Here is a 26,413-nt window from a genome sequence, read left to right on the forward strand (position 1 = left end):
CCCTGGGTATATACCCAAAGGATTATAAATCATGCTGCTATAAAGACACATGAACACATATGTTTATTGTGGCACTATTCACAATAGCAAAGACTTGGAACCAACCCAAATGTCCATTAATGATAGACTGCATTAAGAAAATGTGGCACATATACACCATGGAATACTATGCAGTCATAAAAAAGGATGACTTCATGTCCTTTGTAGGGACATGGATGCAGCTGGAAACCATCATTCTCAGCAAACTATTGCAAGGACAAAAAACCAAACACCGCATGTTCTCACTCATAGGTGGGAATTGAACAATGAGAACACTTGGACACAGGAAGGGAAACATCACACACCCAGGCCTGTCGTGGGGTGGGGAGAGGGGGAGGGATAGCATTAGGAGACACACCTAATGTAAATGACGAGTTAATGGGTGCAGCACACCAACATGGTACATGTATACATTTGTAACAAACCTGTATGTTGTGCACATGTGCCCTAGAACTTAAAGTATAATACTAAAAAAAAAACTTGCAAAATGCTGTAAAAGAAATAAGCAGTGGATACTATGGAGGCATAAAAACAGGTACCTAATTCCAAGCATTGGAGATTTCCCCAGGGCTGATGTCACTTGAGTTGAGCTGAAGAGGTGAGAAGTCAGTCAGGTGGGCAATGAATCAGGGAGGGCTTTCCAGAATAAGGGGATAGTATATGCATAAGTAGAAACTAAAAGGCCTTGTTAAACATTACATTAAAGCTAATGTTAAGCATTAACTAGTATTCTTTGAACATTTACTTTTCACAAAGCATCTTGGTAAGCATTTTACAGGCATTTGTCTCATTTAATTCTACCATTACCATTTAAACCAGTTCTATTATTATTCCAATTGTACTGAAAGAAACTGAGGTTTGGAGAAGTAAAATAACTTACTGAAGATTTTTCAGCAGTCTGACCCTAAAGTCCCCCGCCGCCACTAGACTCTAACTGCCTCCCCAGTGGTGCTTGTCTTCCCAGTGGTGCTTGTCTGTCCTCTGTAGGCAATGAAAAGCCACAAAAAACTTTTGGGTGAATCTCCTAAAAGCAAGCATAACATTTTTTAAATGTGAAAATGACTCCTTTTTTCGGTCATTTAAAAAATCCTTTGGTTCAATATCTTGATTATGTCCTTGTTAAATTTGGTTTCTATCTTGTTTAGAAAAGGAATCATGACTTAAGAAGGACCTATTGTGTATGTGAATCACAACCCCCATAATGAGGAGAGAAGTTAAAATGATGCTGTTTCCAATAGGCAGGGATGGGAAGTGTCATGTGTCACTCTGATGTGCGATACAGAAACCAACATGGGCTGTCACACCATACATACAGGGTAGGATTTATCATTTATACCTACTCTCATAGAGGCAGGGTCAGATTTCTAAATCTAAGTACTTTAAATTCAGAATACTTCTCTAGCAATCTTTGCTTTTTACTTGATGGTCTTTAAAGGGCAAGATTTGCTTAGAACCATATTTAAGAAAGAAGAGTGGAACTATAGTGATCTAAAATGATCTAATTTTCTAGAAAATTACTACTTTCTCCAAGCTGTATAAACTTTAATTAAGAAGACAAGGAGGTCTATTCTCTCTCCTTACACACATATGAAATGCCAGGCTTTTGGGATACTGATAAAAGGAAGACAGTGGACTGAAAAGATTAAAATTTTTAACAAAACTCTAAATATAATTAAGATGGAATGTTTACTGCCATCTTTAAGGACCAAAAAGTAACCAACATTTGTTGCTCCTCTGGAAAGAAAATATCTATCACTTCAAAATATGGGTAAAGTCAGCTTATAAAGTAATCTGTAGAAAGAGATTAAGTCACAAGTAAGACAAAACAAAAATCAGCTCATATGAGCAAATACATTTTTCAGCTAAATATCACCAAAATAAGCATTCTGGGACACTTAATGCAATGCTTTGTGCATCTGTATCCAATAACATATTCTCAACATCTCCTAAAGGGATATTTTGGTTGCTTCCACTACATATTCTCTAGAACCTGACTTTAATGGTAGCAGATTTAGAAGAACAGATTGAAAAAAAATGAAGGCCACTAAAGTGAGAGCAGACATTGAATGTGAAAATATCCTCCACAACTCACAGTACATAATCTATGGCCACAAAAGATTTCTCTTTCCCCTACTTTCTATTCATGTGGTTCTCTTTCACCTGCTTCCTCTCCTTGCCCTCTTTCTCCCTAAACTTTTTTTTCCCACTTGAGTTCTCCCACCAAACCAGGTCTAAAATCACTTCAAAAGGACATTTGAAGCAAAGCAGTTTAATGTATTTTGTCCTGCAAGTAAAAGCATTTGGGTAGCGTTGGTGTCAGTGTGATTTCGGCTGTCATCAAGACTGGCCCATTGAGGTTAAATGAAAATCAACTTCAATTGGAATAATTTGAAAGAGAATAGCATTTTTAACAAATTCAGATATCTTCATGTGCTCCTCCCAATCTACAAATTTTGAAGAAAGCTGGGTGGCAGCTACAGCTTCATAAGTAGCCTCCTGTGATATGTTGATGCTACCACAGCAAATTGGGAAATGAGGGGAAGGATGTGTGTTTAGCACAAATGCTTATGATTATGCACACATCACTTGTGTTGAGAATGTAGCTCGGCTATACTAACTATACTAACTGATTAACTATATTTATATATATGGGATGTGGGCTGAAAAGCACTATAAAATTTATCTGCATGTGTATATGCAAGCAGAGAGAAATGCTGTATTCTGTGTATAAATATCAGGTAGCATAAAATAAAATACCCCTGTAGTTGTTTGTTTATGGACACATTTGGATTGAGTGAGCATTATAACAATCATTTCTTTCAGAGCCACAAAAACATCACACTTTTTAGTTTTAATAAAGTCTAGTTTTTGGCAGTTCTTTTATCACACCTGTCATCTCCTAAGCTTTGCTTAGCCAAAGCACTCAGACTTGAATTTTTGAAATTGTCAATATAGGCCTTCTAATCTTTAAGTCTTAAATTATCTAAGCAGATTAACTACCATTATTCTATGCTTACAGGACTCCAGGGTAATAGGCAGCAGAGAAAATACAACTTTTTTTTTTAGGCAAGTAAGTCCCTGTGGAGGTTGTGTTTGGGGCATGTATTTGGAATATGGTCCAATGTGTTTATGTAAATAACCAAATAGACATGGTGAGTACATTAACTCCAGTATCTAGATTTATAAGACAAAAAACAGCTCTAAGAAGCTTAATTGTCCCACTTTTAAATTACGAGTTATTCTTAGTTCATATTGACAATTCTCCAGTTTGCAAGCAATGAATGTCCTGAAGCCAAGGGAGATATCTTGAAGGAAAAAAATAAATAAAAAGAAAAAACGAAAGCTCATTTTCACAGCAGCGCCTATCTCTGTGGTGACCCGATTTCTGCTATGATCTCCTTTCTGAGATCAAAGCAGGATTAATGCGATTCTTTACTGTTTGCATTGCACATCTCAAAGTTCTGGAGACTTAAGAAATAAGTACAAATGCAGCCCTTGAACACAGGGGAAACTGAACTTGAGTGGGGTGGGTTAATAGCACGAGGGACAGCTAACAATGAAAAGTTATTTGGGATTTGGAAGGCAATACAGAATTTAGAGTACTTTGTAAGTACTGTTGCTTTCTCTTTTCTCATTTTCTGGGGCAGACTTTCGGTTGGTTGATGAGGCCAGCACTGAATGCCATCTTATTAATAGTCTCCATAATGACCTTTTAGCTCATTTGGAATGTTTTGCAGCTGCTAGTATGCATGCAAAGGGAAGGGAACCCTGCTGCATGTTTTCACTAGAAAGCATTTTCACGTTGCTACAACCAGGCATTTATAAGCAGGATTTAAAAGAGGGAGAAATCTTTTAAAATATCAAAATGTTGAGCTTTTGTGCTTCCACTGCATGTTACATTCCTGGATACTGGAACCCCTAAAGGGTGAGTGTTCCTGCAGCCTTTCAGAATTGTTTGCTTTTTTGTTGAAGAAAAGGCAAGTCCCATATTCCTGGGATCTCAGAAGGTGAAAAGAAAATCGTTTTTATTTTTAATGCTTAGTATACACACTACTTGGGAAGGGAGAAGCTCCCCTCCTCCAAAAACGTGACTGTGATTTTACCTGCATTACCTGGAAGAGGGCGCGCCACAGTGTAGCCCAATTTGCAGTTTCATTTGGACTCAGTATTCTATAGGAGAACAGGATCGCGGGGCGGGGGGTGAAGGTTTTCTCAGCCCGGAATGTGACCCTACGGTTTCCACTCTCGGCTTATAAAGTTCCACCCAAAACTCAACTTTTCCACAACTCTGCAAGCCTAGCCACACAAAGACACCCATACAACAAGAAGTCCCAACACCTGCAGCCCATTCAACCAGCTGAGCCCTGCTTTTTCACAGGGTACGGAATTTCTCGGACAACTTCCTCGTGTTCCCTCTTCCAAGTTCTTTTAGGTTAGCACTCGCCCTGTCTTTTCTCTCACCATTTCCTCCCCCTTCCTCTCCTGCCCTGCCTGGGAGGCCACACTCTAAACCTGTCCTCGGTACTCCTGGCCAAAGCCCAAGAGGTGACCTGAGATGAAGGTAGTGCAGGGTAGACCAGGGAGAGAGGTCTCTACACTACCTCACGCCGGGGTACTGGGGGTCCTTGCTGCGTAACCCCTGCCTTGGCACCCAAGGAGGTTCCACCTACTTTTTCCTAACATCCCTTATACCAGTCCCGCGTGGAGCCGGAGGATGCGGGGAGCTTGGAGTCAGGCTCTTTCTAGGGCGTTGGGAAGGGGGTCCCACGTGCTGGAGCGCCTGCAGCAGCAACCCAGCACCTACACCTTCGCCTCTGCGGTCCTGGCGGCCCCGGACTCCCACTGCCCACCCCAAGTTCCTACCTGAAGGGGAAATTCACCGGAAGAACCTTGTGAATTGCCTCAACTGGAGAAGGAGTTGGATGGTGAAGCTTCTGGTCCAGAACACAATTCCCAGGGCCAAGAATAAAGGAGACAGAATCTCAGTACCTACATACTCTGTGCTCGCCTCCTAACTGTTTTCACCATAACAAACAAGCAAATTGGACTTTCTTGGACGATTTCCTTGCATTATATAGCTTCATCTGACGGTGGCAACTGTTTTCTCATTATTATGCTGAATTTCTTAACAAGGAAATTTTCAGCTGAACTACGATTGTTCGGAATCCATAATGAGGATTGTTCGGAATCTGTAACTAGGAATTGTGGCTTCCTGGAAGAAGTCGCCTGAACATTCTATTGGAAAAGTTCGGAACATCAATAACAACTCACCCTCTGCCTTTTCTTTCTAATTTTATACTATTATTGTCTGTGCAGCCCTGGTGTGTCCAGCGGTGTCCTATCACGGGGAAACAGTCACGTAGTTAAAATCATAGTAGTGAGGGATCCATGCTTTATTTAAAAAATGTAAAGTTTTAAAATGTCGGATTTTTTTAAAGCTTAAACTACTATCTGAAATCGCGAATACAATTAGTCCTTGCGTCTTAAAGGGCTTTATATCATTGAAAATTTCCTAACCGCCTGTATAACTTTGAAACAAAACGTTAGTGTTATAATTTAATAACAGTTATTTAATTATTAAAACATAGTGAGGGCCCCATAAGTTTTATAGCTTCTGTCAAGACATTGCTAATGTGTGTGTATATATGAGTGTGTGTGTGTGTATATATATAGATGTGTGTGTGTGTGTGTGTGTGTGTGAAGGGAGAAGCAAACCCAGATTTTAGGGTTGGATCTTTATTAATATGTAATATCTATGAGGTTTCCAAGTGCAGAAATCAACTTACCAGTTCTGTACAGGATACTGTATGGAGATCAAATCTGAGATTTCTAAAGTTAAGAATTCAGGTCTTTGAAATGGATTAAATTATATATACCTGAGCTTATTTTAAAAAGAAAGAGAAGGAGGGAGAGAGTGAGACAGGGAGAGAAAAGAAAGACAGAGAGACAGACAGAATATACATATATATATATAGAGAGAGAGAGAGAGAGAGTATGTGTGTGTGTTATAGGTTGTATTTTTTCAGATCTCATTTTTAAATGTCCTGTTTTGGATGTGATCCCTTGAGTTCAATACATGATCTTTTTCAACTTGCAAAGAATCTAAGTTTTAAGGAAGGGAAGCACAGGCTTCAGCCTCTATTTCATATTTTTAGAGTTACAGCATACCAACTCTTTTGTATTTCCTAACTTAGAAACAAAACGTATAAGGTAAATTTGGAAAATTAACTTAAAAGAGACACATAATAGAGGATAATTTTTATCTATATCTATCTGTATATCTGTATCTCTTAGTAGAGATGATTTTTTAATTAGTTAAGATGTACAGGGTAATTAAATTATATAGTATCCTGAAATACATAACATGGGAGGAGGGCCTTAAAAATTATCCTGTCTAGCAATACTTGTATATACACAACTAGTAAGAAGTCCATAACTATCAATAGCCAGCAATGCTTGCAAATTATATTGAATTGAAACGCTACTGAAAGAGTTTATCTTTCATTGTAGTTTGGAATTGTGTGAAGGTATGTTATGTACATGATCTATGTATATATAATTCTTATACTTTATATATATTTAGACATGCACTTCTTTTTAAATGTTTATGTGGTTAGTCACTTTAAGAGCATCAAAATAAATTGTGCGTTGGCTTACACTATCTCCCAGATATTCACAAACACTGATGAACAAAAATCTTTATATCGGAAATGAAGAGCTACCCATTTCAAGAAAAAGAATGGAAAGGGGAACTCGATTTATTCTCATTTGTTTATCGCTAGATTCCTCCCCCCCGCCCCCCGCAAATTCATTTGAATAGCTTTCAAGCCGGAAAATGGAAATGTGGCTCCTGCCCTCTATTTCAGCGGCAGCAGCAGCGTCCTGGCAACAGCGCAATTTTCTATCATCAAGGATAAATGGCATCGAACAGAACATTCTGATAAAAAAAAAAAAAAAAAAGAAAGAAAAAGAAAGAAAGAAAGAAAAAAAAGCTTCAGCCCAAGGAGCCCATGATTGCTGGCCTTCCTGTCTGTCATCCCTTTACAAAATCCTCTCCGCAAACCTGAGCGGCATGCTGTCAGAGCTAATAACGTCTTCTGAAGGGGCTGGGGGGCGGGGGGAGCACAGTCTTCCCTGCACAATGTTCCCATTTATTAAATCGAGTGCTTATTTTAAAATTGCAAATATCTTTGTTTGGTTCACTGAAAATTAAAACCAAGATGTAGGAAGTTACATGATGCGACAATTATTCGTGTCATATCAGAGAATCAAACCCCTATCTCTCCCTTCTCCTGGTTAAGGTTGGATGAGGGGGAAGGGGGAGTTTGGGGGTATCCGGGACAGGAGGTTTCTGGTGGAAAAATACAAATCGGTTCGCCCTGCAGGTAAGCTGAGAGTAATTGAAAGCCGGAGCAGCGATGCCTGTTTCTACCAGGAAGAAAGAGCTAACTGCGATTGCAGGAGCGCGTGTGGGCGCGGTCCTCGCCGCGATGCCGAGCGCGGGTCAGGCTCAACTGCAAACCTTGCCACCGAGCTTTCCCACGGGGGACTTCGAAAGTAACGGTGCCTATTTCTCGCCTACTGAAATCTCTTTCCAGAAAAGGACATTCTCCCGCTCTGAGGAGATGGATCCTTGAGGTCCCCATGCCCGCACAGGGGGTTCTGGAGGAGAGGACACTCCTGGAGCCCTTCCCTGCGTAGTACGCTCCTTCCCGAGGTGGGGGCTGAGAATCGAAGAGCAGCGCCCCCTACACTGGGATTGGGGGTGGTCGAGGGGCTACAGATGCCCGCATTGGGCTTCTTAGCGGCCTAGGCTGATGCCTGGAGATGGGGGGGATTGGGTTTGGCCGACGACTAGCTCTAGTGCCCGTCGAGTTCCTGGGACACCTAAGTTCAGCACTTCGGCATGAAACCGAAACGGCCAGGGAGGGGCGGGGCGGGCCGAGGTCCAGGGAGCGGCGGTGCTGAAGCCCTCTTCCCACCCAGGATCGATCAATCGGTAGGGAATTTTTTAACTTTGGGAGGGAGAGATGAGGAAGGGGACCTAAAACGAGGGGAAAATTCGAATTTAATATCCTTTATAGGAGGTCAAAAGAAAAAAAATGATGGCGAGGAAGGCAGAGGGCCCTAAATGGACCCTAAGATGAAGTAGGGTCAGGGACTGGGAGGTGGGGCTGGGGGAGACGGGTAAGCAGCTTGCTTTGGTGAGGAGCTCCCGCGCTGGGAACGGTGGGAGGAGGGAATGATGGGGAAACCTTTGTTTAATGAGGAAACCTAATTATTGCGCATCTGGAAGTCTTAGTCCCTACCACCAGACGAAGGCGGGTACCTGAGGGATGCAGTGCGCATGCCCGGGGCCGTCGGATTTGCTTGATAAGGCGCGCACGTAAGCTAACTCCGGCGCAGCCCAGACTCTGCCGCTGCCGCCAATGGAATTTCGCTCCTACTGCGCCTCCAGGTCACATTGACATCTCGGTTTCCCCACAATAGGCCTTTAAAACCCGCTTTAAAAATAAAAAAGAGTGTTTTAGTATTGATTCTTGCCTAGACACTGAAGATTTCTGTAGGAAATTGACACGGTTTAGAACTACAAATACGTTACTACAAGCAAGGGTTAAAGTATTCGGAATTTAAGAAAAAGTTAGAAGGCAGGAGAGAGGGGGCTGTTTAAAGAGCCCTGGCAGGAAGTCAAGGAATCCTGGGACTGCTGCCTTCGGAGCCCTGAGGCTTGGGCCAAAGCTGAAGCTCTCTGAGCCTTACCTGTCACATGAAAATCACACCTACTTCATTAACCAAATGTGCCTCAAAAGCAGAAACATTACCTGTGCAGGCCTGGCTTGAGAAAACAACCCATACTGAGAAAGCAACCCAAACCTGCTCTTTCTCCACCTCATCCCCAGTCACACGTGCTGGCCAGGGAGATGGAAACTAGAACACCTGTGTTCCATCCCTCTCCCTTTCCCAGACACCAAAGTGTCTTTGGGGTGAGAGCCATGTGTTAGCTCCCTCCTCTGTGAAATGCTGCTAATTTTAGAAAGATAGAAAAGAGAAAGGTAGAGAAGTGGCATGAATCACCACCATGGCTAAGCCTCTTGTCTCCACCCATGCTCTGAGGCTGGAAAGATGAGATTGATTCTCTGGTGCTACAGAAAGGGTGGGCCAGCTGGGAACTATTACCCATTCTGCCCCTTCTGCACACCAAGACTGCTCCCTGTCCTTGCTGCAGCACCATTCTGACCATTACCAACCAACCACCTTATATTCTTCTCACTATATATTCCCGCCAGAATTGCTGACTACACATGGGCCTCCAGCATCCCTAAGAGTGCTCATACTCTGTGACAAGAAAACCATTTGTTCTTACTGAAATAAAACATGTGGGGATTGTCATTTGCAGTTCCTATCCCCTTTTGTGTAATTCACAAGTCTCTGATGTAGGATTAGGCTTTGAATACATTTGGTCAAGTACATACATTTTGGTACTCAGCTTAAACAATGTCATGCTTAAAAGCACCTCAGCAATGCCTCTGTTTGTCTCTAGGTCTTTGTCACCCTCCAGGCCTATGATTATAACATGGCTTTTTGTTTCTTTTTTGAGAATGTGAACCAGAGCCCCACCCCAGTCCTCTAAAATGCAAGACACTAAAAAGTGACCTCAAGGCATTACCTGTTCATCTAAAATCAATATTATTTGACCAATGAGTATTAACATCACATATCATGTAAGCATATAGCTTCCAATAGCCATGTCTATTTTCAAAGAAGGAGATACCTACTGAACCTTCAGAAAAGCCAGCTGGTAGTTTCTGTATAGAATGACAAACTTCCTCACAATAGTGTTTTGGGATTGTCTTTGAAAAAGGTAAACTTTCTCTAAACTGGCCCAATATAATCAAAAGAGTGTTGGCTTCAATCTTATAAGGCTGCAAAATGAGATAGCCATGTTATCTAAAATAGTTCTTGAACACTTTGGATTTTAGAACACTTTTTCTTAGACTTCTCTTTGTGCTTTAAGGAATAGGATAATAATGGTATGTTCGAAAGGAAATATAGACCATAATAAAGGTCCAATAGCCAATCAATAATTGTCACAGTCCTCAATTAAAGCAAAATTATCTTTCCTTGTTCTAAAAGTGGCTGGAATAAATGAAGAAATTTTGCTTCTTAAGCATTTTAGGCAAAATTGAATGAACATAAGTCTCAAATTCATGTCCTGGTCTCTTTCTAAGGAGGCTTTCAGATCATCCATAAGGCTAACTTTGATGACAACTCACTGTCATCTCTGAAGAAGAAAAGATTAGCAGGCTGGGGGTTCTAGAGAGGGACACTGCAGTGTGGGCTCTGGACAGTGACCAGGAACCCATCATTGGCCACAACTTCAGGCTCTGGAGCTGCTGTTCGAAGGCACCTTCAGCTCCCACCTAGACTGCCCTGCAAAGTCTCTTTGTCTCACATTTGTGCTGACCTCCCATTGGCTCCTTCTCATTCTCCACTGTCATGGCTGGCCATTAGCACCCTATGCCAGCAAGGCTAGTTGATTAAAAAACTATATATATATATATTCACACACTGACCTGGGAGCATTTCCTTCCCACGTAGCAAGCCCCTCTGATTTAAGATTGGTCAAATTAATAGGAAACAGAAAAGGAGGTTAAAGAGGGAAATTATTGAGGACAATGACTGCAGACACGCAGTCTACTGTGCAGAGGCTGCCTTTTCCTGAGGATTCAGAGCTGTGCCCACAAATCAGATGGGCAGAACAATCCCCCACCCCACCCCCCATGTTTGGGGTCATTAGGATTGAAGGTAGCTTCGGGGGAATTCCCTTTCCTCTAGCATGGGTCAGCCAGGAGGCAAGAAGGAGACTAGGAGGCTGAGGACCTTCATCAGTCCCACTGAGCCTCCAGGAGGTATCTTTTCCATCTGCCCCTACCTGCACCCCTGCTCCCCTGCTCCCCCAGTGAGTCCCGCGTGCCTAGCCCCCACAGCCCCGCCCCGCGGGAGTTATTTTAAGGACACTAAAGGTGCTCCAGGAAGCTTTTCTTTCTTTCTCTCTCTCTCTTTTTCTCTCTTCTTCCTCTCCCACTCTCTGCCTCTCTCTCGACCTGGGAGCTAACTCAAGCCTGTGCACCGGAGGGCAGCTGACAGCTGAGCGTGGCAGGGCGGGGTTGGGGGTGGGGAGGTGGCGGTTGTTCCAAGCGCAGGATTCTGGAGTCCACCGGCGCTTGGGCAGGTAGCAAGCAGAGCTAGCTGCACGTTGCCCTGGCTGGCGTTTTCAAACAACTTGAATTACAGGCTACATCTTGAATACGAATTAGCCTTCCGCACTGGTGTGACTTCGCTTTGAAACTCAACTTGTCAAGTATGGTTTTAATTAAACATCTTCCGGCCTCGAAAGATTACATGTTTTGTAAAATATATTCTAGCATGAAATTTACTTCCACGATCTGAAATTAGGTTTTTTTGTAAATGTTTTCACAAAAAAGAAATAGGAGGTGTGTGTGTGTGTGTGTGTGTGTGTGTGAGACAGAGAGAGAGAGAGAGAGAGAGAGAAAGGGGGGAGTGAGGTAGCTTATATTCACTGCCTTCCTTTAAAACGTCCTACTAGCCGGGCCTGGAGCCTGACAGGTCCCAGGTCCCAGGTCTCAGCCAGCCCTGGCAGGGGCAGGGCCAACACCTCGCGTCCAGGTCAAGCAAGTAACTCAAACCTGCCCCGGCAAGCGCGGTCCACGCTGCTTTTACAGTTGGGGACAATTGAGTGGACACACAAATTAATCCCGCACTGATTTGTTTCGGATCCATCTGCAGGACGCTTGATGCCTCCCCCTTGGCTGCTGCAGCAGACACCTGCCTCCCTCCCCATCCCAGACTGCTCTGCTTGTCCCATGAAAGCAAAGAAAAGAAACCGTAGGGTGCAAAACGGACCTCAGTAGTATTCAAGACACTTCACTGTGAAACGTAAAGTTCTCCTTTAAGAATTCCTGCCTAATATTGAGAACAACAGCAATGTCAACTGATAGCCGTTCTAACAGTCCGAACTGCTCCAAACCAATCTAAAAGCTTGCCTTGATGGAGAAGGGGCCTCTGGGGCCTCTCTATCACCTGCCTGGGGGCCTCTATTTCCCAAGTAGCCCTCAAAGAAAAAAGACCCTATGCTCCTGCGTAGGGGTAGGAAAAGTGCCTGCCAGGATGGGTCTTTCTATTCAATACAGAATTAAGAGTTGGGTCCCTGTGGAATTCTCTTCCTAACTAATCTCTGAGGAACCAGCCAATTCTGACGGGATTTGCTGGATTCGAGTAAAACTTGGCGCACATGGGATGGGGTGTGATGGGGAGTAGGAGGGAGGGGGGCGCATCTCCTTTCTTCCAGATAATTGGGATCCAGCAAAGAAGGAGGGGTGGAGCGGTAGGGAGAGTTATTTGCCGTCCTCGACTGAAATAGGCAAAACCAATAACGCACCTCGCTTTTCGCCCTGTTTACTCCATCCCCATTCAGTGATTGGCAAAGCAGGCCCTGAAGGCAAAGGCAATAATTGCTCCGCGCTCTCCTTACTAGGGAAATGTGTAGGCATTTGAAGTGTACTAAAAATAAACGAAGGAGCGAGAAAATGAAAAGGGGACAGAGTGACAATTTGCGGCAATTAAAGCGTCTGCGCGCTGTTGCCGGAGGAACAGGAACCCACAGCGGTTTTTGTTTTCCTAGGCTTGATGATGTGACTAACTCGTTAGAGAATTTGCGTCCCAGGTTGTGTGTGTGTGCGCGTGCCCCTGTGCATTCAGCAATCCAGGAGCCCACAGAAATGGCCGGATCCGTGGGGGAAGATGGAGCCTAGAACCCTAAAAAGCCCTTTGGCCTCGAGAAAGACCCCAGTCAGCTCTCTATCCTAACCACTAAGCCCCTCTCAAGTGAGAGCCTCTCAGCACTCAGTTGCCATGTCTCGCAGGAATTTTGGAGCAAGTTTTCAGCTCCAAGTTTCATTATTAAAAGAAAACCTTAGTAATACTAACTTTTATTTCAGGACCACGCGAAACGCAGAGGATGTGGAGTGGGGAGGGGAGGGGAAAAAAGGGGCGGCCAGCCAAATCAAAGCTTGGGAGACATTTTGACAGTGCGCTTGAAATAATGCTCTTAATTTTTGGAAGGTTTGCAAGGGGGTGGGGGACATATGGGAGAACCACAACTTTCTCCTGTCTGTCACTCAAGCGGCCAGAGAGGGCTCCAACCTCCAGCTCCCGCGGCAACACACAGTGGGAAATTGCTTCAAGATACAGTAGGGCTCTATTCTTTCTCTCCCCCCCCGCCTTTCCCGAGCAGTGAACTTCAAGAGAGGGTAGTAAAGGAGGGTAATCCTGGGTGTCAAAAATCTGTGCGTAGCCTGAGCTCAGAAGAGTTAACCCCAGGCCCCAGACCCAGCCTAGCGACCAAACTGGCACCCCTTGCTGCTCAGCCCCCGCATCCCCATATCCACCTCCCCAGTCAGGGATGGTGAGGTCTGGGGGAGGGGAGTGACACTACCATGTATCCACCACCTAAGTCCAGCCCAGGCTGCCTTCAATGAAAGCTGGCAAATCCGGCGAGTCTCGCAGAAATTTTCTTCAACCCTAATTCAATTTTAAAGCGGATTTTTACTATTAAAAACGCTGCCGAGTAACACATTGAATTAATCTGACTGTACGGTTTTAATTACAGTGAGGGTTTCTCTACAAATCTGTACAAGACAGTGGCTGGCTCTCGGAGAATCTCTGCCTTCTGAATTCCATTATCGGGCCCCTGGTTCCCCGCAGACGGCAGCGCGTGGGAGCCAGCTGCGGTGCCAGCGTTCAGTCGCCCTCTGCGTCTGCCGGGCCTCCCGGCTCCTGTCCCTCGTCCCTTCCTTCATCTCAGCTCCATGGAGAGCCCAGGACTCCTGCCTGTCTCTTTGAGACTGCTGAACTGATATCCTGAAAGGCTACCCTTGCTTTTTAAACTCTTGGGCCCCAGACTTTTGAGCCCCTGAGCATCGTTCTTAAAGTGGCTCATTTTGTCTGGGGAGGGTGACCTCTTGTGTAATTTTTTTTTTAAGGGTTCTCCTGCTTCGACTTAGCAGCTGTTAGAGTGGGCAGCGTGATGCCCAGGCTGTTTAAGGGGAAAGTAGGTTAGGAAATGGGGAAGAGAAAAGGAGAAAGGTGAAGAAGACTAGTGGATGAAGAGCTCGGTTTGGGGGGTCTAGGTCCCCCACCTCCAGTCCTACCTCCACCCCCATATCCACCTCCTGACCCTAGAGGAAATATACATGGTGTAGATCTGCAGATAACAGGACTGCTTTTATCAGCTCTCCTTTTGTTCATTTGTTGTGCAATTAGCATTGTGGGGCAATGGTACCTAGCAAACAGGACCAGGAAGAAAACTTAAACACAAAAGGAAGCCGACTCATACTCATACTCTTTTGTCCACTCTCTTATATTCTTTTTCTAACTCTCTATGTCCCCTGCTTTTGTCCCATTCTCTCCTTCCCTCCTCACAAAGTATGTGCGAGTAAAGAGCGAATCCAAATATGAACCAGCAAAATGGACACAACCTCTCAATGTGTAAAGAACTGAAGGCTTTGAGCTCTGTGAGGGAAGGGCCCCACTCAACAGAGTGAAGGGGATGAGGAGCGTTTGTGTTCTCTGCACAAAATTTGTAAAACCTACCAGAAAAAAAAAAAAAATTATTATTATTCCATTCCCAGGGTAGTGGGAAGGGGACTTTCTTTCTCCTAGTTATGTGTGTGTGTGTGTGTGTGTTTTCAAGGGGTCTCTTTTCTGAACCAAAAAAAAAGAGAAGAGAGAGAAAGAGAGAGAGAACGAACAGGCACAGTTGGGAGAATGGGATGTGAAAAAACAAAAACAAACAACCTTAGCTTCTTCTAAGGTCATTCAAATCTGTTGCCCTCTAAAAAAGTTTTGCTAAAAGACTAATAAATTACCTTTCCATTTATTGGGATGGTCCCATATAAAGGAGATAAGGAGTATTTATGAACAGGTATGAGTATAAAAGTCACAGTTCATATATATCACAAGAGTAGTCAGATACAAAACAACCTCACCCTCTGTCTTTCTCATGAAAAATGGTTTTCATTTATTTTTCTGTTATAACAAGAGAACTGACATGATAGCAAGGGGATGTTTTCATCCCAGGTTTTCCTGAAGAGTTGTCCCAAGCGGGGCTCTCCTTTAATATTAGGCATTTTCTGTGACCTTGTTATTGTTACTGCTGATGAAGGGATGAAGGAATTAAACAGAAGATGCTTGGAGGCATTTAGGAAGACAGCTATATTAACTCCTTATTATGCCTAAAAATAGTCTACTGTTTCCTGCTGATACTTGTTCCCTACCACTATAGGGCTGTATTTATCCTCCAATGGTCAGGGGTCCCTGCTTTCCAAAGACTGGCTTGCTTAAAGCTGACTTCTAACACCCCTTCCCTTCTCTCTTTGCCCTGATATATTTCCCATCAGGGCGAATATGGAGAGCTCAACCTTAGCATAGCCTACAGATTGAAAAGACAGACATCAGCATTTACCTTGTTTTATTCTAAGTGTTTAAACACTGTTGAGCCCTTTTTTTCCTGGGCTTAGAGAAAGAGGAACGTTTTTGCATTAAGAGTGGGGTCCTATGCTTGTTAAAAGAGAAAAAAAGAGAGGATTTGAGGGGAGAGAGCAGACAAGCAGGCCGACTTCTGTATACAATCCTAAAATTAGAGAAGGTAGAAACATGTGCTATTTTTCTCCTGAATCAATTCTGGGCCCAGTGCATCAGCTCCCTCTATTAAGAAAGCCTTGAGTGCTCACGCACTTGGGAATGGAGTCATGGAGAAGGCAAATGATATTTAGTTTGAGGAGCTGGTTAGCTTTGTTTTCATAACTCCACTGGATTCCAGGTTTGAAAATGACTGCAGCAGGAGCCTGTATGTTGGGACACGCATAGTTAACATTCTCCAAATTGGACAGTCTTGAAAAACTCTGTGAACCCCCCTGGGGGAGCCAGTGTCATGTCAGAGTTTCCTAGCTGCCTCTTCTTGGGACCCAGGACTAGAGAGATGAGGCAAATGTTATCCCCAAACTTAAGTAAGACTCTTTCTAAACATGGGGTAAATTGAGGCCACTTTTTAACTGGATTTGGGGGAGTCTAAGAGAGAAGGGTGTTAATATGGACAATACAGCTTATCACCACAGACAAGAACACCAAATTCAGTGTTTCCTTGTGTAGACTGATACTTTTGGCAACTCCTGAAGATCCCATCACTGGCAAGAGGCAGCTCCCATGTGCCCCAGAGCTTTCACTGCTGTGTGTGTGTTGGGGGAGGGGAGAAAGTTGTGCGGGTTTCCAGGATATCCGGCACCCTTTCCTTACATACATACACAAACAGAGTTTTACAGTATATTGAATGAGGAAAAGACTAGCAAGTTTTTTTTTTTCCATCAATGTCTCCCTTTGAGAAGGGGCTATGTAAATCAATACCGAGTTATTTCTTTGAATTCAAAGGCCATTTATCCAGGTCTAATTTCTTTAGAATTAAAGTGATAACTGAGCCCAACTTAGCAACCAAACCCATGCAGGTCCTGCCTGGTGTGAATGTACTTCTACAGTCCGTGAGGCTGCAAAACCACTTCGGGCACCCCCAAGCATTTCCAGGTCTACATGCGTGAGCAAACACCGGTGCAGACCAGGAACAGCAGGAGATTCTTTGACCCAAGAGCCCATCCTCCTACAGTGGCCTCCGGCGGACCCGGGAGGTCTTGTGTTGGCAATACACAAGTATTTCTCTCTAAATAACATTGACACTCGCAATACAAATTCCAACATCTCAACACCTTAAAAAGCAAAAAGCAACTTAGGCCTCAAATCCTGCCTAGTGAATATAACCCTCACCTACTACATGCCCTGAAAGAGCCTTGGGCCTCCTACCCCAGATAGCAGGGTTTACTTTTATTTTGAATGATAAAGACTTCGAGGGCCTTGCCCGCCCTCCTCCTCCCACCCGCAAGGGTTGGCCCGCGTTCCCCTGCGGGCGAGACAAAGAAGCAGGAGCCAGGACCCGGCTGGCGCCTAACCCGGCGCCGGGGCCTGGAGCCCCTGAGGTGTGCGCCTTCCTGCAAGGCCCCAAAGATCCCGAGTTTTTGCCCCTTCCTGAAGGGCTGGAGGTGCGGGCTGGACTAGTGCAAACGAGAGCGACTCCAACCGCCTTACTTCAGCTCATTACCGTCACCCATGAAACCAGAATGAAGGACTGGAAAGCCAATCTGCCGCGTTCAATTGGAGAGAAATAACTGTCGGAAGAAGCCCTGCGGTAAATAGCCTCTGAGCCGCGAACTCTATGCGCCGTGGCTGGTGGCAGAGGCCACACCTGGCAAGCACTTGTGGTACGCCACCTTGGCATGTTGTGTGTGGGTCACACTATCTGTTTTCCATTCTCCAATTTTCCATTCTTGATACTGGCAGGAAAGTCTGATAGTCAGGCCTGAAGTTTAGATGCCATCCCGCAAGCGCAGAGATATCACACCAAGTGGGGCCCCTCGCTCGCTCGTTCCACTTCCCAGCCCCTGACTGTCTCTGAGCCCAGCCTGGGTCGCCTAGCAGGTTTCAGCAGGACCTTTACCATGCGCCACAACTACCACCTCAGTGCAGCTGCTTCACTGGAACAGAGTGCAGGGATTTCAGCCACTAACTAATAGGGGAAGGTTGAGAGCCCTGAAGCTACAACCCGGACAATCCCAGCCTGCCCGGCTTCCTTAGCTATCAAAGAAACGAGAAAAAAAAAAATCCCGTTGCAAATAGAGGCTGCTGCGCTCTGGATACGGTGCTCAAGTGCAGGGACCTTCCAAGGCCCTGCCACGACATACTCTGCTTGGGGTGCAGCCAGTGTTGCAGGAAGCTGGCGAGGAAAGCGGTGCACCTGCGAGCATAAAGCGAAAAACATAGACAAGTACAGGGTGGGGGTGTAGGGGGTGAAACGCCTTCACAGTGTTAACAACAAGCTGCAGGGTGTAAAGCAATAAAACTGCCACGTCTAGCTGCTGGTATTGAGGACATTACAGTCTCTGCGCGCAGCCCGGGTGTATCGAGAGCGCACTAGGATTGGGAGTGGGAAGGAGGGGTGGGAAATCTTCTCTTTTCCTGACCTTCCCTTCTGTCCCCAACCCCCCACATTTCCCCCTTACTTAGCCCACCTTTCTTTTTCCATGAAGCTTTTTTGTTGTTGTTTTAATTCATTGCCAATTTGTAAACGTGTAGATCGGGTTACTGGTTCGCATGTTAAAGTGCACCTCTTGTTAAAAGGTGGGGAACAAGGCACGCCACTTAAAAATGAATTCAGAGTTACTGAACCGGCTCCCCAGACTCAAGAACTTAAGCGCAGTGGGCTGGGAAAAGGAGGGGGAAAGGAGCGCAAATGCCGCTGACCTGGAAACTCGGAGGAAACTCGCGGGCAGCGCGGGCAGCGGGCAGCGAGCTTCAGGTCTTCTGATACATTGAAGAAAAGAAAGAAAGAAAGAAAGAAAAAGAAAAATGCAACCTGGCCTGGAGATAGCTAGACACCCAGGGCTGGGAACTGGGAAAATCGATTAGCATAAGCCGCTGCCAGCGGGCTTCGTACAATGTAAAAATAAAGCCCAAGCTGCTCCGTCTGCAGCCACCCTTTTCTTGAGTTAAGGGGCAAGCGGCACCTTTTCTCTATTTCTCAGTTTTCTTCAGTCCTGTAACTTATGGAGTCCAGGAGAAGTAGGATATAAAGAAGTCCCCAGTACTTTTCCCAAAGGGAGACACAGTCTCGTTCCCGCAACCTCGAGACACGGCAGTACAGGGTTGTTAGTACGTTTCTCCGTGTGGCCAAGGGCTCGCGGCTTAGGTCTCTAAGCAGACCGAAAGTCGGGGTCCAGACCGAGAGGGTCTTCAGGTCTCCTTCACCCAATCTCAATCCTCTGGAAGCGCGGGCTCCCAGCGACCTTCTCCAGTCCCGGGACCCGGGACCCTGGACGCCGGCGCGGACGGGCCTGCCCTCCCCTGTGCTTGGCCCCCAGTCCGGCCCTCCTACCTGTTGACCAGGCCTGAACCGCGCACCGGGACTCCGCTGTCTCTGCTTGGCTGCCTGGACCTGCGTGGGTCTGGAGACCCGAGGGAAAAAGGCTAGATCCGCAGCCTTGGGCTGCTCCGAACTTAATGTCTTTCCCCAGTCCATCTTTGAAAGAGAAGTGGTTCTACCACCTGGATGTGCGGATATAAATCCCCTTGCAAATAATAAATGGATTAATAATAACAAGGTATGAAGTTCTTTTTATAGAAAAAAAGGGGAGAATTGAAACTAAATGCGGCAGTTAGACAACCATTTTGATAAGAGGATAATTGAGGCGATACTGGTGTATAATTAGAGGATAATTTATGCTATATCCACTTTTATTCCACCTCCCAAAATAAACCCAGTCCATAATCATTACAGGCAAATTGTTCTGAATTTTATAGCAGCAATTTGAACAAAGTACTGCAGTTAATCATGGGAGATTTTTGTGTATTCCTGATTAGAACTCTAATTGCCTCCTTCCAGAAAGTAAAAATAACTGTAAAACGACTCTATTTTTATCATTAACAATGTTGACAATAAAATAAAATCAATTGGAATTGTAATCGAGAGACAAATTTAGGACGAAGGCACTTTTACTTGGGTAGTTTATATTGTAATCAAGATTTGCCAAACCACTAACCGCATGTATCATTTGCATATATTTGAAAGCATTACAGTAGCTTCTGTTTTCAATAGGAAAAAATGCATTACTGTCAGTCCTCCAACGAATCGTTTTCAGAACAGACTGCTGCGTTCTGAAAAGGAAAAAAAAAAGACCCCCCCCCCCACCTTTTGTACAATATATAAGAAACACGGCCCGAAATGGCAGGGACCGAGCCAGAACAGGGTCTGATTTTTCTTTTTCTTTACCACCCCCCAGTGGGGTGGAGCCCAGGTGTGAGGGTTCGTCTTCCTTCTGTGGTTTCAGTAAAATACGTCTAGAAAAATCCACGGTGACAGGGAGCTCCCACAGGAGTGTAGTAGGACCAGAGTAGAAGAGAGGTCAAGAAAGGGGGGCCTGGATTTAAATGCGGGGCGGGGGGCACTGCTTCTAAGCACAGGCAGCCTACAAGGGTGCAAGGGGATTGAAAGAGAGCAGCCCCCAGTTGGCTGTTTCAAGGCTGAGATATTGGCAACTGGGTCTCCGGGATTTGGGGCACGAGCTGCGGCGGAAAGCATCGGCGGCCGGCCGGGCAGAGGCGCCTCCCTTCCCGGCGGCCACGGGCGCAGCACAGCGCGGCCCCCGGCTGCAGCTCGGGCTGGGATTGGAATTGAGGAAGGTAGGCGAAGAACTAGGCAAGCCGCGCACACGCCAGTAGAAGCCGTGCGCCTGTGACGTCAGGGGGCGACTGACCAATGGGGAGGCACTGCCCTTTGGAGACAAACCATTCGACTCGTGGCGTCTGCATCAAGTCTGAAAGCAGACGCGCAACTTTCGCAGAATCCACCTTAAAATCTCTGCCTTAAACTGCACCAGCCCCCAAAAAATCCAAGGGGGGAAAGCAGGCGGGGGGGAGAGCAGATTCCCCCTCCCCCTCTCCTCTCCTATCCCTCCTCCTTCCTCCTCCCTTTGAGTTAACAAGGCCCCGCTCACTATATCTCTTTATATTAAATATATATATATATATTAGAGAAGAGCGAGGGAGAGGGAGAACCACCTCCACCCCCTCTTTAATTTTTTTTTTTTTAATTTTTTTGCAAGGATCCAAAGAGCTAAGGTGGCTGCAGAGGGGAGAGCGGCGCGAGCCAAGTGGGGGAGGGTGGAGGAAACCCGGGAGAAGGCTTTCTCCAGCCCCCAAAGTTTTGATGATGACCATGACTACGATGGCTGACGGCTTGGAAGGCCAGGACTCGTCCAAATCCGCCTTCATGGAGTTCGGGCAGCAGCAGCAGCAGCAGCAGCAGCAGCAACAGCAGCAGCAGCAGCAGCAGCAACAGCAACAGCAGCCGCCGCCGCCGCCGCCGCCGCCGCCGCCGCCGCACTCGCAGCAGAGCTCCCCGGCCATGGCAGGCGCGCACTACCCTCTGCACTGCCTGCACTCGGCGGCGGCGGCGGCGGCGGCCGGCTCGCACCACCACCACCACCACCAGCACCACCACCACGGCTCGCCCTACGCGTCGGGCGGAGGGAACTCCTACAACCACCGCTCGCTCGCCGCCTACCCCTACATGAGCCACTCGCAGCACAGCCCTTACCTCCAGTCCTACCACAACAGCAGCGCAGCCGCCCAGACGCGAGGGGACGACACAGGTGAGAGGCCGCTGGGGCAGCTCGCTTCTCCCGCCTCCCGACTGCCCCCTACCCCGCCCGCCCCGTTCACTTCCTCGACGCCCGGGCCTCCGCCGCCCCCCTCCCCCAGGCGGCCCCGCGCGCCCTTGGCCGGGCCCCGTGCGCGCCCGCTAGCCTGGCGCCTGCCTGCCGGCCTCTCCCAGCCTGGCCCCTTCCCGCTGCCGCGGACCCTAAGTTTCCTTGCGGCGCGGCGCGGCCCGCCTCGCTCTCCTGCCTCCGATGCGCAGTTTGGGCTGAGTCCCCGGCCCGGCGCAGGCTTCGCTAGACGAGTTGGTCCACACTGCGCTCTCCAGCCTGCTGGGTCTGTGCGCCCTTTTCCTTGCTCCTTCCCTCCAGGCTGTAACCCACGTTTGACCCGGCTGGGGACATTTCTGGGCCGGAACTGGGGAGCGTGTTTTGCTTCCCAGCCCACGCTGGGCAGGCAGTGGCCTACTTTGCGTGGAGAGCCCCGTGCGCCTCAGTGACTCGGAGGGAAACTGGCGTGGCCTTCGCTCTGGTTAAACTAGTTAACAGTCAGGCTCTTTCCAGTGGGCTTTAAAGTGTCCCTCACCTTCATCCCTAACCGGGCCCCCTGTCTAGGTTTTCACTACAGTGTTGGCTGCTCCTTTGTTCGTGGAGGCGAAGCAAAGAACCTCGGGCTGATGGTTCGCAGCATCCGAGGGGGACAAAGTTGCCGTGAGAGGCGCAGCCTGCTAGTGGGCTGGTCTGAGCTGTTGGTTGTGTTTTGTTTGGGGATTTGGTGCTCCTCATGAGAGTCATTTCAAACATGCAGAGGATGCTCGATGCACTGAGCTTGAAGCTGGTGACATCAAGTCAACTGGCCGCAGAAACACCTGGGTGGCTCAAGCACAGCTTCAGGTACTGTTAAGCCAGGCACAGGGGCCCCGCTTCGTCCGGAGAGCTGCTGCCTTGCTGCTCTGCGCACCCCAGAGAGCCTCCGGCACCGTCTCCGCTGCGGCAAAGCGGGCTGTTTGTCTGAGAGCCTCTGGCACTCCCTTGGCCCGGACACTGCACAATGTTAGGACCAGGGACTGGGTCAAGGAGATTACGCAGACGCTGGGAGCACACGAGCAGAGTGGACCAAGAGAGGTAGGGGCATCATAGGGATTTTTCGAGGTAACCCTTATTGGGTTTTGGGGAGACTCGTTGCAGGCCAGGCCAGGAGCAGGGAGATGGCAGCAGTGGCCTCCCGGGTGACCGCTCCTCTGTGTTATTTGCTTGCAGATCAACAAAAAACTACAGTGATTGAAAACGGGGAAATCAGGTTCAATGGAAAAGGGAAAAAGATTCGGAAGCCTCGGACCATTTATTCCAGCCTGCAGCTCCAGGCTTTAAACCATCGCTTTCAGCAGACACAGTATCTGGCCCTTCCAGAGAGAGCCGAACTGGCAGCTTCCTTAGGACTGACACAAACACAGGTAATTCCCGAGAAGCCCAAGTATCCCTGAAATACTGGTCCCGTTTGCAAATCGAGCAGGGAGCACATCAGGAGGAATTGTTGGCCTAGTCAACCAAGGATGGAAGGAGCTTAATGACAAATGCCTCTTGCTCCAGCTATGCACTTTCCTGGGACAACACAGTTTGGAATGAATGACCTGGTATTGAATACTGGATTGGATTTGCACATCCTTCCAACCCTCGGCGACCCCACCCCAGCCTAGAATCCTTTTGTGTCCAAACTCATAATTCAATTGAGTCTTATTCCAGAGCAGAACAACATGAAAGAGAACAAACATTTAGGAGAAAAAGGTTTACAGGCCAGGAGGCAGAATAAGGTTCAACTTTTTAAAGGATCCTTATGTAGGCCCTGGGAACTAATAAGGTTTTCAACTCATTGACACCGAAAGAAAACTTGTGAAATGAACTAAGAAAAAAACAAAGTAGGCATAGGTTCCAGTGGGGTTTAGTAAAGGCACCAAAGTGCAATCTGTTTATCCTAGGAGTGGCAAGGTGGGTTTTTCTGAAGATTTCCCTAAGCACAGTGGTTGAGTCATCTGGGTGACAGGCTGATGTGGTCTGAGCTGTCTCCCTGGAGCACAGGACTTGGGTGTAGTGGCAGAGTTGGAGATCAAAAAGAAATGTTACCAAAATTGTAACAGGTGAAGCCACAGTTAAGTACAGTTACTGAAGTTCTGCCATCCTACTAATTTAAAAGCCATGTAAGGCATTTCAGATTTCACAAGAAGGAGCTTAGGTGAGTATATTAGGACCCTGGTCAAAAAGCCAGGCTGCAATCACCTGCAGTTTTTGTTGATTAATTTACCTAGATGGAGTAAGTAGGCCTCATCTGATGTAGGTAATCTTCAGCAAGGGGACCTCAGGTTTTATGAGACCATTGCTGGAGACTGATTGTGTGTTGACTTAAGACAGTTATTCCTTAAGCTGTTCTTTTTCAATTTAGCCTGTTTCCTCTTTCCATATTGCTATTCATATATTTGGGGTTTGATGTGAAAGGATTCCGGCTATTCAGTGGCTTGTATGCCTCTTGAAAAAGTAGATTCCTATGACTAGGGGATTTTAAAGGTAAAGGAAGCTGCACCATAAAATTTCCTTCTTCAAATAAAGTAGATCTGAAATATTGGCCTAGATATGCTCCCATCCCAGATTTCTCGATTCACGTTTTTCAGAAGTCCTTTGACTTTTAGTTACTATACTAACAATCATGTGATGATCGTTGACCACAGTTTGACTAGGCAACATACAAAATAGGGAATGAAGGAGCTGCAATCCTTAATCCCTGCAAGATTATGGGGATATATTTATGTCTGGAGAAAGATGCTTCATGTATAATCTATGGCATATGCAATATATGCATAGATATATTGAAGGCATTTAGTTATAAATGTGTAGGCTTTAATCTCTTCAGTCATTTGCTCCCTGTGCCTGTATAGAGATACCAGCTTTTGGGTATCTCTACGCATGTACAGGAAGCAAATGACTATGTGAAATAGTCATTTTACGTAGACTAAATGTAAAAACACAAGACTTTCAGAGGAGGTGCATTCAATTGAATGACTTTGATTTGAAAGGGCTCCTTTTAAAAATCCTTCTTTAGGCTTTGGACCTGGTCATCTCATTCAGTTTTGTCTTATTTATACTGTTGTTTTAAACACCTAGGCTAGCATGCAATTCTAGGATTACAATAATTTTCGGTATCCAGGCAAGATACCTAGTAGGTTGGAGGAAGTGGGAGTGTAAGAGGCTAGAAAGAGGTGGAAGGAGGCGGGGACTTGGCTTGTAGGCATTGGCGGTGGTTGTTTTTTGTTTTAAACTTTTCTAATATTGCTTCCAAACCCTTGAGTGATGCTAGAGGCACTGGTTTGATGTTTATGGGCCTAATGATTGCTGCATTTCTTGCAGGTGAAGATATGGTTTCAGAACAAACGCTCTAAGTTTAAGAAATTGCTGAAGCAGGGCAGTAATCCTCATGAGAGTGACCCCCTCCAGGGCTCTGCGGCCCTGTCGCCGCGCTCGCCAGCGCTGCCTCCAGTCTGGGACGTTTCTGCCTCGGCCAAGGGTGTCAGTATGCCCCCCAACAGCTACATGCCTGGCTATTCTCACTGGTACTCCTCTCCACACCAGGACACGATGCAGAGACCACAGATGATGTGAGTTGTCCAAGGGAACACCCTAGGGAAACGTCTGAACAAGGAAAAGAGGATCCGGGACCTGCTTGTATCTGCGAAAAGGAGCCGAAGAAGCAGGCTTAGGAGAGCTCATAAATGTGGCGAGAAGCCGACTAGGCTTCTCTCCCTCTCTCTTTCTCTCCCTCTCCTTTCTTTTCACTTCTTCTTCCTTTCCTCCATTCCTTCTTTCTTTCCTTTTCCTTTCTAGCTTTCTTTTCTTTTTTCTTTCCACTTTTTTTTCTCATTTACCTTCTCTCTTGAGCAATGTCAGTAATTAATCTTGCATCTCAGAGAGAGAGAAAGAGTGTATGTGAGAGAGAAACTGGTTTCTATGCCAGTACTCCTGAAACCCTTTACTGTAAGGATATTTTCTCTTACCCCTTGGGATCCAGGCTCTGAGCCTCTTCTTCTCTTTGGGAGTATCCATCAAAATGACTTTTTTTAAAAAACAGATTTTCCCCCAACCAGAAGAATCTGCACAAACATGGCAGCGTTTTTACTTGTTTAATGAGTTTAAGACATTACATGATGAAAGAGAAGCATTTTGGACTCCTGCATTTTTTATTTACCATTCCCAGACTGACAAGAAAAAGAAAAATCCTCACATAACAGCCCTTCTCTAAAGAAAAAGGAAAAAGTGGCTGTAAGATTAGAACATTGCTACAGAGGGAATGCTGCATGTTTTATCAAAATGCAATGACCAGGAATGATGGTTGATTAAAAAAACAAAACAAAAACCACTCTTTCCCCACTCCACCCCCCAGAACCCTGAACTGGAATCAGGAAAGACGGAGGAAATAATCGAAATTGCCATTCTATTGCTTTGACACCTTTACTAGGTGAATTGGTGGCATTCACAAAGCTAATAGGGACATTTATATCAAGAAACATTTCTGTATATATTGTTGAATTTTAGTTGTACATATACTTTGTATGTTTTTGTCTTCTTTCATATATGGAGTAAAAGCCACAAAATGCTAAGAGTGTCTTGTATATTTCTCTGTGTGTCTTTTTCCCTCTCTTTCCTCCCTCCTCCCTCACTTCCCTTCCCCCCATTATATTTTCTATCACCCTTAAAAAAATTCCTATTTCCTAATATGGGAAATTATATATATATATATATGTGTGTGTGTGTGTGTGTGTGTGTGTGTGTGTGTGTGTATATATATATATATATGAACATCAAGTGCCTGCAAAGATGTCAGTTTGCACTACTAGCCTTTGTCTTAGGTACTTTAACATTAACCATGGATGTTCTCTCAGCTTTCTTTACATATTATGTTTTTATTGTAATTTCTACACATTTATCTACTTTTAAACATTAGAATGACCTATCCTCAAGTTAACTTCTAGACATCACAGTAGTTTCTAGTGCTGAAA

The 26,413-nt window shown here is 45.9% G+C and overlaps 2 protein-coding genes and 1 long non-coding RNA gene across 3 annotated transcripts in view; 1 reads left to right on the plus strand and 2 right to left on the minus strand.

Annotated features, from left to right (window-relative positions):
• LOC117072950 overlaps nt 1-21,344 on the minus strand; it is a 40,173-nt gene extending 18,829 nt beyond the window's left edge. Inside the window, exons 1-2 of the long non-coding RNA XR_004433030.1 lie at nt 21,314-21,344; nt 4,903-4,970 (exon numbers count right to left, since the gene is read on the minus strand). This is a non-coding gene — a long non-coding RNA (uncharacterized LOC117072950). The remainder of the gene's footprint in view (nt 1-4,902; nt 4,971-21,313) is intronic.
• Nucleotides 18,629-19,246, minus strand: LOC117072949. The gene has a single exon (XM_033193440.1). It carries the CDS (start codon nt 19,235-19,237, stop codon nt 18,740-18,742), a length of 498 nt encoding a protein of 165 aa, XP_033049331.1. The 5' UTR covers nt 19,238-19,246; the 3' UTR covers nt 18,629-18,739.
• Nucleotides 20,505-26,016, plus strand: DLX6 (distal-less homeobox 6). The gene is made up of 3 exons (XM_033193439.1): nt 20,505-21,368; nt 22,632-22,825; nt 24,768-26,016. The coding sequence occupies exons 1-3, from the start codon at nt 20,924-20,926 to the stop codon at nt 25,017-25,019; spliced, it is 891 nt and encodes a 296-aa protein (XP_033049330.1). The 5' UTR covers nt 20,505-20,923; the 3' UTR covers nt 25,020-26,016.
• Nucleotides 26,017-26,413: the final 397 nt, after the last annotated feature.

The sequence above is a fragment of the Trachypithecus francoisi genome, unplaced genomic scaffold (assembly GCF_009764315.1).
Source record: "Trachypithecus francoisi isolate TF-2019V2 unplaced genomic scaffold, Tfra_2.0 Lachesis_group4, whole genome shotgun sequence".
In the NCBI taxonomy this organism is placed as follows: Eukaryota; Metazoa; Chordata; class Mammalia; order Primates; family Cercopithecidae; genus Trachypithecus; species Trachypithecus francoisi.